Source organism: Gouania willdenowi, chromosome 6 (genome assembly GCF_900634775.1).
Source record: "Gouania willdenowi chromosome 6, fGouWil2.1, whole genome shotgun sequence".
NCBI classification, from domain to species: domain Eukaryota; kingdom Metazoa; phylum Chordata; class Actinopteri; order Blenniiformes; family Gobiesocidae; genus Gouania; species Gouania willdenowi.
In genome coordinates, this window is record NC_041049.1 from 32523541 (window position 1) to 32541545 (window position 18005).

The 18005-nt window shown below is 41.7% G+C and overlaps 1 protein-coding gene across 5 annotated transcripts in view; it reads right to left on the reverse strand.

The window, feature by feature from the left end:
• Positions 1–18005, reverse strand: part of tead4 (TEA domain transcription factor 4) — a 54500-nt gene that overhangs the window by 7747 nt on the left and 28748 nt on the right. For 3 of the 5 annotated variants that reach the window (XM_028450654.1, XM_028450657.1, XM_028450656.1), the window contains 6 exons: positions 13600–13671; positions 9740–9874; positions 8742–8785; positions 8368–8429; positions 8083–8213; positions 5819–5992 (listed from right to left, as the gene is read on the reverse strand). In XM_028450654.1, the coding sequence (XP_028306455.1) occupies positions 5819–5992; positions 8083–8213; positions 8368–8429; positions 8742–8785; positions 9740–9874; positions 13600–13671 (618 nt within the window). The remainder of the gene's footprint in view (positions 1–5818; positions 5993–8082; positions 8214–8367; positions 8430–8741; positions 8786–9739; positions 9875–13599; positions 13672–18005) is intronic. The other 2 variants (XM_028450653.1, XM_028450655.1) reach the window with 1 other exon arrangement.

An 18005-nucleotide genomic window follows, 5' to 3' on the forward strand; every position in this document is an offset into this window, starting at 1 on the left:
TATTAGAAATTCCTCCAACTACCTCAGCACTATATTCATTATGTCATTTCTAAAAAAAAAGATGATGCCAAAGTCACCAATAAACAGCTACTTTACAGTTTAGCTATTTGTTGCAGACATTTAGACTGGATATCCCAGACCTGCTCAAACATTCAAGGAAATGTAGGGTCCATTAATAAATCCTTAAAGCTGATATCCAGAGTTTCTGAGAAATCTATGTTCATATATCATTCTTTTGAAATGTAAAAAAATACCTAACTAGTCTTTTACTATGGTCTACTGCCTGTGGTCATTCATATACATTAATGTATATAAATCCCGCCTTCGTGCTATAGACCCCTATACAAATGGAAATGAGCGAAGTGATCGCCCAGCCAATAGGCTTCGACTTCCTGTAGCGGACTCTGTCAATCAAAATGAATGCGGAACTGACACATATGTTTTACTAAATGGTGCTACAGCTCAACAAAAATAGATTTTCAGTGAAGATAGGACACTTCTAAAAGCTCCATCTGTAAGACTGTCAAATGCAGAGGTGTAATAATCCACATCCAGAGTGCCTGGAGGTGATTCTCTTGTTTTTTAAGAGCATAAAACAAGGGAGATGCTTGTGTGCTTGAAGGTGCTAGTTTTGAACCCTACAGTATTGATAAGGTTAGCTTGTTTCTCTTGTGACTGAGTTTACACTGAGCATATTGGTACCTTGGACTGGCTCCTTGTTGAGTTTCAGAGCATTTAGAACCTCTTATAAAGATGTGTGAAACTCATGAGCTAAACACTAGATCGGCCCATTAGAGCACTCAATCTGGCTCATGGGAATATTTGACAGGATAAAATGTAAATAACACCAACCAAGTACAAATGTTTTAATAGTCTTGACCTACTGAAACACTTTTTATTTGACACATTTCCTTGGAGAAAAAGTGTGGCCCTTAAACTAAAATGAGTTTGACACTCTTGCATGAACAACAGTGATTATACGTATCCAGTTGGCTCTAAAACAGGAATGTTTCAGGCCTCAGTCCTCCCTCTTTCTAAAACACGAGCCCCTACACAACTCCCATCAGCTCAGGGTCCAGCTCGTTCTACCATTAGAAGCACATCCAGGTGTGGTGTTCCCTCACTAGCAGGACTTTGAAAGGGGGGTGAGTATAATCAGATTTGGGATCAGACTGAGGTGCTGTCTTCTCTGTCAGACAGCTGGACCATTTTACCTTTCCTTCTGTTGGGCCCTTGTCACCTAATGGGCTATTGAGACGCTGCTCACCTCCTCTTATCGCCTCATCACCCATTCATCTTCATCCTCTGCTCGTGTAATTCCTCTATTTGTTTTCATCCCCGGGGCACAGTGACCCTCCCCGAACTGTCATTCCCTGCTTCCGTAACGGCCTGCGAGGGAATTCATCCAATTACTATCAGCATCGCGCAATTTGCTGATTAGATCATGGTGGACAGGCTGGCTCTGTAACAATTTAGCAGAGCTGGCTCAAATCGGATTCCCCTCGCACTTCAGAGGCGTGAGACGATCCGTTAGCACAGAGCCACGGGCACTGCGAGGGACACAGGCCCGCTGAAGGGCCACGCTGGCAATTCAATCTGGATGACAATAGCTTTGGAGGTGCCTGTCACCGTCACCTTGCCAACATGCACCTCGATACGCCCCTGAGTCTCAAACTTGTCACCACGGTAGCATTACCCACCCTGCGCTCATCTTTTACAGCAGTGTAAATACGATTACAGTAATTTCAGATTTGTCAATGATTTCATTTTGCTTATTTTCAGGGCCCGGAGTGCTGAAATGCTCGAGTGTTTGGGACCATTTCTTTGTTTGGTCATGGATGCCTTGAGAATTGGAAGACTGCCTGGGGATATCATCTTCTTTCCCTCTACCGAGAGGAAAGAGGAGAGTAATATATCACTGTTCGCATGTCACCCAGTGTTTCTGTAGCCACCTACAACTCTTGTTCACACCATCTGCACTCACTTCTATTTGCTGCTCTTCTTAGGTGTTGCCAACTTCTCTGCATGAAATGTTGCAATAGTTGGTCTAGGAAGTCACTAGAAGATGCTATGTATCTTTAAGGCTGACCGACTGCCTGTAGTTGATGACGGGGTGTGTGTGTGTGCGAGTAGAGACCGTAAGAATACACAGGGAGACAACTTTGAAAAAGAAAAAGTGAGAAAAGTTGTTAAGTTAGCAACACCTCTCTTGTTTTGCTTGATGATTTATGACTTTTCCTCACCCTGAATCAAATGGCACAGCTCTACCAGCCACACTTCAAAGTACCGGGAAATTCTTCTTCACACCGAAGCCGCTCACCAGTTTTATATAAGTAACGTTAAGTAACGTGGCAATAAAACATGTGAGAGGCCTAATGTCGGCACTTTGAACTTGACCTTTAGTGTAGGGTATTGATAGTGAACTTGCAGCCAGCAGGCCACATGAGCCCCAAGGAAGTGCCCAGCTTATCACCTATCAAGCTGAGGAAAAACAGCTTTTACAACCATTCATCTATGTTTCCTAAGACGCAGCACTTGACCTTATTTGACAATATGTTTACATACTGTTTGAGAGTGAGAGTAACTGTTTTTCCTGAATGTCTTTCTTATTAAAAATGCATTTCAGATTTTGTACACATTACATGTACCTGCACTATCACTGAGAGGGTTTTAATACTAACATGCCCTCCTGCTCCGACTGCATTCTGTTATTATACATGCGAGAAAAGTGTGGCTGTTGGTTATGACTGCACAGGGTTGACTCTTAAAGCAGCTCTTTAGTAGACAGCACATCACTACACGGAGCACTGACTGACTGTCTCTGTTGCTGGTATGCAGGGTGCGTGTAAACGAATATGGTGTGAGAGGAGTAAAGGGTAACAGAGGCGCATTTGTCACCCACTGCCTCGACATATGGTGCACCTCCTTCTTCACAATGTGACATGTATGGAACAACCAGAGGTTTATTTAAAATTTAGGGTTATTCCTTGTTTAGTGTAAACTATTGGCAATAAAACTGTTTCTGATTCTGACTGAAACAAGACTGAAACTAAACCAATCATGAAAACTAAATCAAGAGTAAAAAAAATAATTAACTAAATAATAACTAAAACTAATAAAAAAAATAGAGTAAAAATGAACATCAATGAAGTTACTCAGTGAAGAAGTCACAGTGTTGAGTTAACTTCAGTAGGTTCAGAGGTCCAGTCCTCAGGAGGTATTTGGTCAAAGTAGTGTTTGTGTTTCTGACGTAAAGTGACACCTTCTGATCACAGCAATAAACACACTCATGTCCATTTATGAGGCCTTGACTTCTCTCTGTTAACTGTCATCATGTCTTACCAGTGAGGTTCATGGTGGTGAGGCACTGACTTTTTCAGAATCAGATATACAAAAAAAATGTAGTTAAAATGATTTTCCTGAAGCATACACAGTATCGGTTGTAAAGCAGAAGTATTGTGAGAGGATGTCTCGTCTTGCAATGTGTAAAATCACCTCATTCCACGAGTGAAGCGTCATTGCATGACTGTTTCTTATAGGTTTTGAATCCAAGGCCTGCATTCTTATGAGGATAATACAGCCAGGAGGAGAGTTTTGTATGCATCAGTGGGTGAAATGTATTGAGATACAATTCTATTTAAAATATCTCAAATTCCTCATTGATTATGTCAGGATTTGATGTCCAATGTCAGTTGTTGCAAAGGAATTTCCTTTTTTTTTTTTAAAAAACAGCAGTTTATATTATATAATTATATTAGTAATCACATCACTCGTTTAAAACTAACTACTTTTAGTTACTGTGGATCAATCAGATCATAATACAGCTACACTCAAAAATTGTCATAGCTGAAGACAAAGCACCGCGTTGTGTGTGTTTGTATGATTGTGTGTGTGTTTTGGGGGGGCTTGGCTATAAATACAACTGAGGTGGGGGGGCAATGGGGTGGACTCAGTGTGATGGTACAGGGACAGGTGGCTGAGATCACATTTCTTTTAGTGAAAGATCAGATCAGGCCTGCCAATCTCCCCAAGGCACACGCACACGCGCACGCACGCACACGCACACACACACACCCACATACACACACACTCTCTCTCTCTTAGGCAAAAAAACCTCCACTCTGAGTTTGGCTTTAGTTCATTATATTCCTGAATGACACTTTTGTTAAATTAAGTCCTTGACTAAAGCTGTCTCAACACAGTTTAACACTGGGCTTTTAATGACCAACAGGTGCCACAAAACATTAACACGTGTCTTTACTCTCACCTCAGTTTCAGGATCACAGCAAAGATAAAAATGGAACAAACTGACTATTTAAGTTAGTTTGATTGTGTGTCGTGTGAGTAAATCTACCATTTTAATGGTTGTACTGTATGTATGTCAAGTATTTAAAAATGCTTTGCAAGTGTGTACATGCAAACGATTGAATGTGTGTAAATTCATTGTATGTATGTATCTGTGCCTTTGTAGGTATGTACATACGCGCAAATGTATATAGGTACAGACGAATGTATGTAAGAACGTATGATTGTATTTTTGTAGGCTATGTATGTTAGTATCAGTGCCTGTGCATGTGGGTACTTTCATGTATATGTATGCATGTTTTCATTAATTTAACTTTTATGGCTTTAGTTTGTTCTGTTTAGCCTATATATGCTTCCTTTAGGACACATTCTACAGAACTGTAAGGTTGATTATCAGAGCTACGCAGACACACAACTATATCTATCACTGAACCCAGATGACTATGGTCCCAGTGAGGTGTTGTGTGACTGCTTAGAAAAGTTAAACTGCTGGATGAGTGAAAACTTTCTTCAACTAATGAAGGTGATTGTCTTTGGTAACAAGGAAAAGAGGACTGCTATCAGCAGGTACCTTGAGTCTCGCTAAAGACCAAGTCAAAAACCTTGGTGTTCTGATTGACTCAGATGTTACATTCAGCAGTCAGATCAAATCTATCACAAAAACAGCTTCTACCACCTAAAGAACATCTCCAGAGTGAAAGGTTTAATGACTCAGAAAGATCAGGAGAAACTGGTCCATGCTTTTATCTCCAGCAGACTGGACTATTGTAATGGTCTTCTGACAGGAATCCCCCAAAAGAGCATCAAACAGCTACAGCTGGTTCAGAACGCTGCAGCTCAGGTCTTAACCAGAACAAAGAGGTCAGAACACATTACTCCAGTTTTAAAGTGTTTACACTGGCTCCCAGTCATCCTCAGAATAGACTTTAAAGTTCTGCTGCTGGCGTATAAATCTGTGAATGGGTTTGGTCCAGAATACATCAGTGACATGTTAGTCAGGTATGAACCCAGCAGGTCTCTCAGATCTATGGACACAGGTCAGATAGTGGAGCCCAGAGCTCACAGTAAACATGGTGATGCTGCTTTTAGTTGTTATGCTGCAAAGAAGTGGAACAAACTGCCAGCAGAGCTGAAGTCAGCATCACATGTGAACATTTTTAAATCAAAGTTAAAGGCACTTTTTTTCTCTACTGCGTATGATTGAGAGAGAGATTTTTAAACATATTGTTGATTTAATGTTTTTACTGCTGTTTTAATGTTCTTATTAATATTTAAACTGTTGAATGTTTTCTGTTGCACTTTTTAATCTTGTAAAGCACATTGAATTGCCTTGTGTATGAAATGCACTATACAAATACATTGTCTTGCCTTGTAGTATATGGTTTACTTGTGTATACACACATAAAGCACATGTAAAATCTGAATCAAAACATTGCTCAGTAAAATGACGCCTGACTGGGTTACACTGAGCCAGCCCACTCTCTGTGGTAACATCCATGCATTGCTGTTTTACCCAGAACTTGACGAGAAAGAAGGCATTGTGTGGTCCTTTGTCAAACAGCTCCTTCAGGCCTCCCTTCTTCTCTGGGAACTTGTCGTAGATCTGCCTGACATCCACCGACTCTAGATAGGGATCGCTGTAGCTAGGGTTGGACTGACCGATGTGCACAAACAAGTGTTTGTTGAACTGCAGAGACAGAAGAGGGGGACAGAGGGTGAGCATAACCAAGCTGGTCTGATGGATGGAGCCACATAAGCCTTAATTCCGTCCATGATTGTTACTGCTTCACTTTTTCCTCTTTCTTGGACCACTTTGGATAGAGTCTGACCATTGCTACTCCTACAATTGGAGGAGTAGGAAATTTGAAACATGGTCATACAATGGCATTCTTAAGATATGGGAAATGTGACAGTGGTATTTAATACAGTCTAAGGATGTGCAAGCAGTACTGACAACAGCAAAACAACATTATGTAAGACTATTTAGTCCGTGGAATACCATTGACAAAAAATTAATGACATACGATCATTGACTAACTTTAACAAAAATATTATTGCTAAATATTAATCAGCTACAGGATGGAAGAAACACAGCAGTGATTTGAATCAAGATCTGTTGTTTGTTGCTGATTCAATTCATGGTATTGGTAATATTGGTTCATTTAGAACAATTTGATCCGAAACGATTCAGTGACTTAAAATCAATTCAGTAACTTTTTAGCCAAAATAATAATTTTGATGGATGTACTTGGATCTTAGGAATATTAATCTATCTAATGGATGAATCGTTAAACCCTTAGTATACATGCTTATGTGTATGGAGGACCATAATTAAAAAATAAATGAATGAATTAATAAATAGATAAATAAATACCTATGCATGCCATGAATAAATAAATACATTAATGGATAAATCACTCACAATATGATATACTGTTTTATTTTGAACAAATGATATGACACAAAAAACAATATTACAAAAAAAACCAAAGATTTGTTGCAGATGGTTCCCACCAAAAAAACAAAAACAAAACAATTACATATATTATTGCATACACATACTTTTTGTGTTCAAAAGTGAGTGGGTGGAAGTATAAACTTGTTAGCCACACCCTTTTTCCTACATTACAGTCACAAATAATTCATTTCCAGCATCTTGTTTTCCAGCCTCTGCTGCTGTTAATAAATACATTTTGTCATATCTTCATATGATTTCGATTAAATACACACACAAAAACATATTACACACTTTCAAAATTGTCATACAAAGTAAAGACATTTTCTTTGTATACCATAAATGAATCTTTATTTCATTAAAGGCACACTGTGTAACTTTTGGCCACTCGGGGCGCGAGACCTGTAACTTTCACGTCAAGTGCTGGGTCGGTCAGGCTGGGGTGGGCTCGCACCGTAGCTGGAGGAGCAGCCGCCGCTGACGTTTTGAACTTTTTGCTTGCCTCGGCTATTAACAGGAGTCAAACTGGTGGAAAAATACTAGCAAAAGCCCAATTAGTATATTTGAGCCTGTGATCACGTGAATGCTGTAAAGTGAAACATTCTCCAGGCATTCTCCAGGTCACATGACCTGGCCAAATACAGTCCGTCTCTCCAAACTTACATATTCGGTATTTCAAGAGGGAAGCCCTGCTCGGAGCATTGAGCTGTATATTGGCCTGAGGAATCCTTTAAAATAACTCTTTAGGTCACAAAGTCCACGGTATGCCTTTAATTTATTTATTCATTTATTTTTCATTCATTCATTTTTTTAAACTTCCTTTATTTTTGCATGTACTTCAGCACTCACAATGAGATGGGTTGCAGATGAGGGGGCTGTCCACACTGCACTTCTTATAGTGCTAACGACATATGCAGACATGGTAAAGTAAAAAAAATCAAAATAAATAAAGGTTTGTTATTTTTTTTGAAAAACAGTGTTAATGCTATAATCATTTTAGTCATATTAAAGGTTGGTGCATGAATTTGTGTAAGTTGTATTTATACAAAGGAGACACTGTTTAAAGAGATTTAAATCAAGATATCTTTGCGGCCCGAATGATTGCTGATCAAAGTTTAATTAACGAAAACACATTTTTATCAAATAAACCTTAAAATACCACCAAAGCCTAAGACACTTTGTATAGACTTGTTATCAAGAGCAAGAGTTATACGAGACGTGTTTCCCGTGCCTATCATTATGTTTGTGAGAAGCTCTTGAGTTGTCGCTCTAACGGGAACCTCTGACATTTATATGCACTAGTTCTCACTGCATGCACTTACAGTCTCAGGGTCCTGGGGTTGCTCCAGGAAGGCCGAGAACTCCAACATTCGCAACTTGGAGCTGGCAATACTTCTGCCCAGCCAAGGGGGGGCACCAGGAGTCATGGGCAGCCCTGTGGTGCTTTCATAACCTGCAGATGAGAGCTCAGTGAGTGTGTGACAGTGTAAAACTACTAAAAGAAGTGAAATCTGAAGGGTCTCATCACTTTGCTGACATGACTGCGTTCTGTCAACACTTCAAAGGGGAGAAAGTGCACGCACACGCACACGCACACACACACACACCTGTTATGGTGGCGGGTCCGGTCGCTTGCATGGCATAACTCTGCTGGGAGAAGGGCTTAATGCTGCAGAGGAGACAGACAGAAGGGGGGGGCATGTTATGCACCGTCTTGACCTCCTGACCCCATCTCATGTACTAATTGGACCATGTGACCTCTAAAGGCGCAAAGAGCAGGGTGTTATACGGAGGATGTCAGACAGCTGCGGACTTTTTCACGTGTGTGTGTGCGTGTGCGTGTGTGTGATTTCATCATTTTATATTTTGATATTGCTATGAGATGACCATTGTAATCTGCTCTATATAAATAAAGATTGACTGATCTTTAGTTCAGTGGCTGGCTGAATTACTATGATAATAGTTTAACAGGAATACTCACTCCTCATGACCTCCTGGCTGTCCTGGCAGGGCACCGTGCCAAAACTGTGATGAAGGAAACATCAAAAAGTGATAAAGTGATGGAAGCTGTCAAATGACAACGTGCCTATTGATAGTGTCATGAATCATCAGACGGCAAAATAAAGTTTCTTTTTTATTAAAACAAACCAATTTTTAATATTGCCTGTATTATGGCAATGTCATTGAATAAAATAAAAAAAATTAATCGCTAAACATTATGCTAGAAATACTCATGTTCCAATTTGTATGTTAATAATAATCTTTATATTTGTATTATATTCTAGCACAGAGTTTTTCACCCTTAGGGTCGTGACCCCATGTGGGGTCGTCTGAAATGTCTAGTAAATGATTAAAGTAATTACTGATTGAAAATATATTTTTACCTTTTTTTTTTTTAATTAATATTCTTTTTCAAATTAAAACAACATATAATCCTAAACAGCTGCATTCTGTATTTTCACTTTGTCAAATGTAAATCTAGTTCAAATAAAATGCAGTATAAAGAAAAAAATCTATACAGTATTGTTGTGCAAAAAATAATGTATCACATATGTTATCATATGTTTAATCTAATAAGTATTCTGACATTTCTTCAAGAATAAATATATATACTGTATATATATATATATATATTTTTTCATTATTTTTGAAAAAGAAAATTCTGAACTTTGTCACATCCAACATTACTCTCTTGATAAATTAACAGAATGAATAGAATGATGGTTTACTATTCATAAACTATTTAAAGATGAATTTGGTTTGACTAAAACCCTATGATCAAAACATTAATTATTGTTAAATAACATAATACTGATAACATTTTTTTAAATACCTAACCACATGCATACCATGGTTTGATCGACAAGATCTTTGAGTAGCCACTGCCTTCAGTGCTGTGTGATTCAGGGATGTTTTCTGTTCTTTTTCTGCACTACATTCATTGGAAAAATAATTGTGTGAACTGTGATTTCCACTCACTCCAGCAGTCGGAGGGTAGGGCGTCCTGGAGAGGCTTTGCAGTGCCATCTTGTTGGGGAAGGCAGTAGGTGAGATGATTTGTGCTGAAGACATGGTGGCCATACTTTGCAGGGCCTTGTCTTTGGCTGCCTGGTCCTATATGCAGAGGAACAGAGAGTAAAGATAATGCATACAGAGCTCCATTTGGCTCCATTTAAGTCAGTGTTGCACTAACACAAACCCTAAAATGGGAAATGAGGTCTGTGCCAGCCACGGAGCAGAGAAGCTGATATTACAGTCACGGGCCTTTGAGCTGGAGTTAAGTTTATTGCTTTGGCAGCGAAGAGTCAGTGATGACAACTGACTTCTGTTAGAGGTCACAGTGGAAGTCAAGCCAGGCAACGTGGACATACGTATTCTTATCCAGTTCATGTGAGAATGGCTTCATGTTAAATTGAAAATAATATGTCCTTCTCAACTGGTGGGTCATTTTAAGTAGGTTGTGGGCATTTGCTTGCAGAAAAAAGATTAGAAAAGGATCGTGTGCTCTTATTTTGAAGGAAATATTAAATATTATTAACAGTATCAAGCTGACTTGTCATACTTCTAACAGTACGGGTTGGTAAATGTAGTACCTATTGTATATAGTACTGCAGTACCCACCTAGAAAAAGACATTCTTTTTTTCCTTAAATTGCAGTTTTTAATCATTTGTTTTGAGTTTCTGGATTGAACAGATATCTAAGACTGCAAAATGTGATTCCATAGTAACTTCTAGATGATCTGCTTTGGCGGACGCTTTTGTCGGGGGCCACTAATTCAGCATGGTATTTAGATACAATGCATGCATCAAAACAGCACAATTACGATAGTAGCTTTGGAATTATTATTGATATTTTTCTCGTCATCTATACCTGCTTTTTCCTGTACAGGTTCACAGGGGATGCTGGAGCCTATCCCAGCAGACATTGAGCATAAGGCAGTGTAAACCCCCCCGGATGCGACGCCAGTCTTTTGCAGGACTTGACAATGACGAGTTGGGGAGCCACCAGCGGGACGTGATCCCTGCACTGAGAGGCAGCATTTACTATTATTATTTATTTATTTTCATTTTAAATGCCTCTATACCACTGAAAACAGTTTGTGACCCACTTTTGGACCATAATCCACCAGTTGAGAACCACTGGTTTAGGAAAATTGAATTACTGTATAATATAACTGTCTGTTATTTTAGTTATTCGTTTGTGCCGTAACACTGCCATCTTGGCCAGGTTGCGGTTGAAAAAGAGATTTTAATCTCCATGAGTTTTTCTGCCTGGCAATAAAGGAAAGTAATTATCTGGATTTTATAAAGAAAAATGTCTTTGAATGTTCCCCATCAGCATTTTCCACACCAGAGGACTACAAGCAGAAGCCCAAACGGGCAAGGCCACACATTGCATTCTTCTTCTCAGAACTGGCAAACACAAGGGCACAGTTGAAATATGGGGGGTGCATGTGGTCGGGAGCTCAGTTACACCACAGACGTATTTAAAAGCAGCTGAACCCTGATGGCTGCCGTCCAAGGTGAGCCAGAGTCCTGTAGTCCTGTACGGAATGTGAACGTGTGCATATGAGAAATGCAAACTGAGAAAGTACTGGAGGGACAGAGATGTGTCACTGTGGAGAAAGCTGAAAGACATGGACAAAGGAATAATGAACTTCCTCAAAACCGGTTCATGCACAGGGAGATGCTATTTGTGTTCTATCTTAGAGCTTGGTGGTATCACCAAATATTTTTTACCACTATTTTGTTTGTCCAAGTTGGACTGTGTGTTAACCACATTTTCTAATGATTTAGGGCTCTATTCTCCCGTCTGGACTTAAGCGCTTTTTTGTGCACCTGCAGTTACGTGCTTCTCTCTTATGCGTATTCTCTGGTCCAGGCTGCTGACACGCCCACCGCGCGTAAGGAGCCAAAAAGCGCATATGTGTGAATGAAGGTGGACTGAAGGAAATAAGGAGGTGATGTCATGTTTTTGGGCTGTCTAGAAATCACGGAACATGGAGTTTTTCCAACACTTGTAAATGTCATTGAAATCCATGAAAATGATCAAATTCACTTTTAATTTGAAACGCCTTTGTTGATAAACAATGTCACAGGTTGATTTAATCAGATCATTGATCAGATTATTGCAGTGTGAGGATCGGCCTCATTCTTCTGTCTGAGTCACAGTTAAAATCTCTCTCCTTGATCATCGTCATCATCATCGTCATCATCATCATCATCATCATCATCATCATCATCATCATCATCATCATCATCATCATCATCGCTGTAAAGCGTGACATAGTTAGATGCGCTGGAGATATGAGGAAATAAAGCGGCAGCAGAGCGTCCTGCTTTATTACAGAGGGATGTTTGCAGTGAAACAGAACTATTGGCTTCCATAATATGCAGTTTTAAATATAAATTGTTTATAATGACGTGAGCTGAGCCTCATTACAATATGTGTGGAAACAGTTTCTGGTCCAACCTCATCCGCATATGACAGCTTGTTTCAGTCTGTAGTGGATCAAACTGTGACTTTACGTTGGACATAGTATGAAAATAGTTGAATCACTGTGACCAACGTGGACAGAAGTCTGTGTCTGTCAGGGTTTTAAATAAGCTAGTTATGCTGTGCGACGCACGAGTCCGTGTGGCTTCAAATGTAACTAAGTCCATATTTCTAGTGCAATATAATGTTTCACCTTATCGGGGCACTGCACTTATTCCAGGGTCAGAAGCGCGTAAGAGGAAAAGGACTTACTCACACCGGAGAATGCGCGTAAATCAAGATTTGAATGGGAACACCCACATTTCAGGGCTGCTCCACCCACAGTGCGTAACTGGGATGAAGGCGTGCAGCGACTGATTTAAGTACAGGGGAAAAATAGCCCGCAGCCAAAAACAGCGTCGCTGCATGGCTTTTTGGACTTACGCGTGTGGGAGAATAGATCCCTTAGAGAATATCTACTGCAGTGTATGAGTTTAGAATGACCTTTTTTATTCTCATACATTGTAGAAATACTTCAAGGAACTTTTAAAACGGGATGGTCCCGACTCGGGCGAATGGGCGGAGACCAGTGATAATTCTATCACCTTGATTTGACTTGTTTTGTATTCCAAGCGCACCTCTGAAAGTAATAAGAAAACGCTATCAGATAAAAATTTGCTTCTTTTGATGCACTATATCTTAGATTATACCATGTGTATTAGAGCTTTAAGTTTTTGCCTGAATCCTACTCAGCTTGGGCTTGATTTTGATCGGTATGCCACAGGCATGGGCCGGGTCCGGACGCTGCTCGGTAAATAAATGGTCAGGCGATTAACAGAAGAATGACGCACGTACCGTCTGTAGGGTCACATAAAGCTACTGTTTATATAGTTGTATGCAGAACAAGGGACTATTAAAATATGTTTTAAAGCAACTTACATCAGAACAACATGCAAGCTTGGATGTGTTGAGTTGAAAAGGGTTCTGGCCTAAAAAGATATTTGCTTCATTCGGGTCCGACGGGTTCGGGTTGTGCTTTGCTGGGCTCAGGCCAGGTCGGGTCCTCTTTTTTTTTTTAAATATCCGAATAAAGTTCTAATGTGTATCTGATTCTCAGCAGTCGTGATAAAATACAGTTGTTCTTTTATTGCCCGCACATAGATTGCAACCTGCTCAGCGACCCACATAATGACTCATGTAGTGTTTTGTTTCATGGTCTCGTGGTTCCTAACCATGATGTATAAAGTACTGTAAAGTCATACTTTACTGAAAAATGACTTCATAAATATCAATTGTGCCTTTGCTTGGTGTTATGAAGCACACAGATTAACACAACTGTAGAGTAGAAGAAAGTTTGACTCACGTAGCATACCTTCAGCTTCACCTGGATCTCTCTGGCTTTCCGTCGTGCGAGGACCTGGATGTGACTTGACACCTGGAGGACAAAGACATACATGAGGTATATACATTTGCATGGATTTCTAACCTTCAAGATGAAGGTCCAAACTTTTTTCCCTGTTTGTTGCAAAAAAAATTATATAAAAGCAAATATTTAATACTTTTTAATCAAAAATAATTACATTGAATCTTTTGTCCTAAAGTCTCTAAATTGCCTGTGGAAGTGAATGTGAGTGTGAGTGGTTGTCTGTCTGTGTTGCCCTGCAATGGACTGGCGCCCTGTCCAGAGTGTACCCCCACCTAGTGCCCAGTGTGAGATGGGGATAGGCGTCGGCAAACCCCCGCAACCCTGAAATAGGACAAAGCGTGTCTGAAAATGGATGGATGGCTGGAATATGTCCTGACTTTCCATAATCTAGATAATGTATTTAATGTATACGGGTGTAGGGTCTGTGAACAAGCAAAAAAGTAAGGCACACACAGATTTTGGGGTACTTGGGGGTACTACCCAGCCTGATAGTAAGTTACAGCAAGTTACAATCTTAGCCTATGGTTCATATCATATGTTCATATCAATAGCACATCATAAGATCCCATAAGGCCTTCTCTGCTGGCCTAAACATTCTTAGCATGGCCATACCAGCCTGTCATTGCTCGATCTTGTCAGATCTTGGAAACTAAGTAAGTCTGGGCCTGGTTAGTAGTTGGATTGGAGACCACTGAGATATCCAGGTGCCACAGTGGGGTAGGGGGGCTGGGGCTTGCAGTTGCTCTAGTGGTATCTGTCATTGTGTTCTTAGGCAACACACTTCACCCACATTGCCTAGTATGAATGTAATGTGTGAGTAATTGTTGGTGGTGGTCCGAGGGGCCGATGTTGCACTATGGCAGCCTCGCTACGTCAGTGTGCCTGAGGGCAGCTGTGGCTACAAGAATAATGCAATGCAATGCACTTTGAGTGTCAATGAAAAGCACAATATGAAATCCAATGTACGATTATTAGAATACCATATGTATTATCAAATTGCTTCCCTATTGTATTATCGTCATTTCATAGCTTCCCTCTTTGCTGCACTGCTTCCAACTTCAGGTCAGGTTATTGGGGGCTGGCCTTTCTGTTTGAGATTTTATCCAATAATGCTTTGCCAGGGTCCAAGAAATCTGCTATCTGGCCTTCAGAATGAATGTGGTGTTAACAAATCAGATTTTGAGTTGTGGAGTCACTGTGGTCACCGATGGATTTGCAGATATTCTTTAAACGCCATTTTCAAGAAGCACTTTTCAAAAATAAGTTAAACATTGTGAGGTTAGCTAAGCCTAAAGCTGGTCAACTTCATTCAGCTGATAAAGTGTTAGTCCACCACCCCGGAACAATGTCTACGAGCAGGACCACTGGCTATATGCCTCTGAGGAGCTATTGTCTGGAAGGCCTGTGATCTTCTCTGTGTTCGGAGTCACTAAGGTTTGTGAATTTGATTGTTATTAAGAAGTGGCACCACATGCACAGACCATAGCATTACAATCTAATATCCTCACCACATTGACCCCAATTATTCTGACTAGCAAGTGAATGGCTGACAACGCCACTTGATGGTCAGCTTGTAGCTGGGAATCACAACTACAGATTATTCACAGTTACCATTAATGTGGTCATGAGCAGCAGAGCAGAAGCTTATCTCTAAGCCTATGCAGTACATACACCCGATGAACATTGTAGGAATATTGCAGCCCCTTACAACTCAAAAAAGATGATTTATTGCTATCTTTACCAATACATCATGACACTATGAAGCTATAAAAGTACATTTGCATAGATCTAAGATATTTTATTTAAAATTGTGAACTCTTGGCCCTTTGCCACAATGTAAAAACATAGAGAATATTATATAATTATTATCAGGTGTCCAAATGCAGTCCTGGGGGGCCGGTAGTCCACCAGTTTTTACTGTGTCTCTGCTCAAACACAGCTAAGAAGCCCATTCAAGAGTTCAGGAGTGTAAGAGCAGGGTGGGGTCCCCGCGATGTGTGGGCCCGGGGCAGCCCGCTGCACCGGTGTTGGGGGTGAGTGCACTGGAGAGGTGCTGGCGTTTGAGCCTGGGTTGAGGCAGGGTTGCGTGGCCCTTCGGGATGATGCTGTTGCTGGGGGGTGGCGCTCTCATTTCTGGTGGTTGGGGGCACTGTCAATCGATGGGTGGGTCTGGGCGCCCTTGGCTGGGGGCTGCTATACCACACTAGGTGTGTGCCGTTGGTGTGCCTCCCTCTCTCAGTGGCGGCCATTGGTCGGGTGTCGCCCCGTGGCTTGTGCTGTCCGGTGATCGGCAGGGCCTGGCCTGCTGTCCTTACGCTGTCTGGGCCTGTGCAGTCCTGCTACATGGTGGCTGGTTCGTGGGCTGGGGGGGCTCTCCCCGGTGGTCCTCGCCTGGAGGCTCGGCCTCTGGGATTCCCGGTACCAGGGGGTGCCCTTGGTGTCCAAAAAGCTCGGCCTGCTGGCTGGGCCGGTTTTGATGAGGGTCTTCCGGGGTGGGCGGCGCAGGCCCTTGGGGGGGCCTGACTTTGAAGATAACTAAGGCTCATCGTGTCTGCGACATTGATGAAGGGTGATCTGGGGCGCTCTGGGGGGCTTGGCCGGTGCTCCGGGGGGGCGGTGGGGCAACTTGCAGTGTCCCCTGGGTTCCCCAGACAGCTGTGGATGCGGCTGTTGTCCTTGGGCAAGCTGCTGCTGGTGTTGCTTGTGTTCCGGTTCCTTCTGGCCTGGGGTCTGGTCTCTGCTGACTCTGGGCCTACCGGTGGGCACCCGCTTGGCTGCCTGCCCGGTGCAATCCTGGCCATCTCCTGGGCGTGGGCCTTTGCTTCTCCGCTGGGATCTCAGGTGGGGGGCTCTCTGGAACCTCCCCTTGGGGGGTTGGGTGCTGTGGCTGGGGGTGGGGGATAGTCATTAGCGGGGTGCCTTGGGGTTGGGGGTTGTGGTCGGTGGAGGGATGCGCTGGGTCCCCGATTCCTTGAGGCTTTCTCGGGTGTGTGTGTTGGGGGCGGTGGTGGCTGCCTCTTGGCCGGGGATCTCTAGGGCGTCTGGGGGAGCTGCTCGGTTGTGGGGGGTGGCCTGGGGCTCCTTGGCTCCCGTTGCTTCTACTAGCCTGGCTGCATGTTCGGGGGCCGGGGCGGCGCCTGGGTTCGCAGAAGCGGTTCTTGCACAAACATTGGTCATGGATGCACTGGCATCCCTTGGGCTGTGGGATAAAACTCGTTCTGGTCTTAATCTTAAACACGTTAATCCCAAATACCAGTTTTAGGTATTACCACTAACTCCTTCCCTCTGTTCACAGCCACCACTGTTATATTTAAGCTAGGTGTTGTGTCACCTGCTTCAATTCATCCACACTTGTCGCCAGACTGGCTGAACTGATTGCACAACACATAAGCACAATATGCACAACTATAACATCACATTTCCCTCTCACCTTAAAACAGTCAATTCTTCCCCACCCCTTTCTATTTCCTACCCTGACTCCCTCTTCTATGTTCCCTTCCCCCTCATCTAGGTGTAACACTGCCCTCTCTTTTTATACTCTCCCTTTAATAAAGTGTTTCTTACCCCTTATGCAATAAAATGAATTCATTTATCTAATTGCAATAAAAAAACATCCATTTCACTTCTCGTAGTGTTGACTTTTGCCAGCATGTGCAGACAAAGTAAAAATTAAAAGAAAAATAGAAAAAGGAGTGTTGGAGCAGGGAGACATCTCAAATCTGGTGGACTTTAGAAAAAATGGCGGGATGTCCAAACCTGGAGACCCCTCTTTTTTAATAAAAAATGTTATCTTCAATTGCAGTCTGTTCAGAAAAATAATGTGATTATGATCATTTTCACAGAAGAAGTAAATCTTCTGTGTAGAGTATTTTCTCCTATTGGTTTTCTCCAGCTAATCTTTAGTTTCCTCGAGGCCACAGTCCAAATACTTTCAATTAAATCTCTAAATTAACTGTAAATGGCATTGTGTGTGCATGAATTTCTACAGATTTAAAAGTGAATCATCCTGGTTGTGTTCCTTGTGGCAAACTAGAACCGGTTCCAGCACACAGTGATTCTGGACAAAATCAGCTGTTCTAGAAGTTAGGTCAACCCTGGCGTTGACCCGGATTAAGGCCATAACTCTTAGCACATGCATTACGAGGGCTGACGTCTCACAGCTTACTATTGACATCTGATACATAGTTCTCAAGAAATATTGGTGACATTTAGGGGTTATGTTGGGATTTGTGGAAAGGGGAAGGATTTATTGTTATTATTATTACCATCATCAATAATAATACTGATCTTTGTGACTGATTGACTTGAAGTCAGGCAGATCTGTATTTGCAAACCTCTCCACC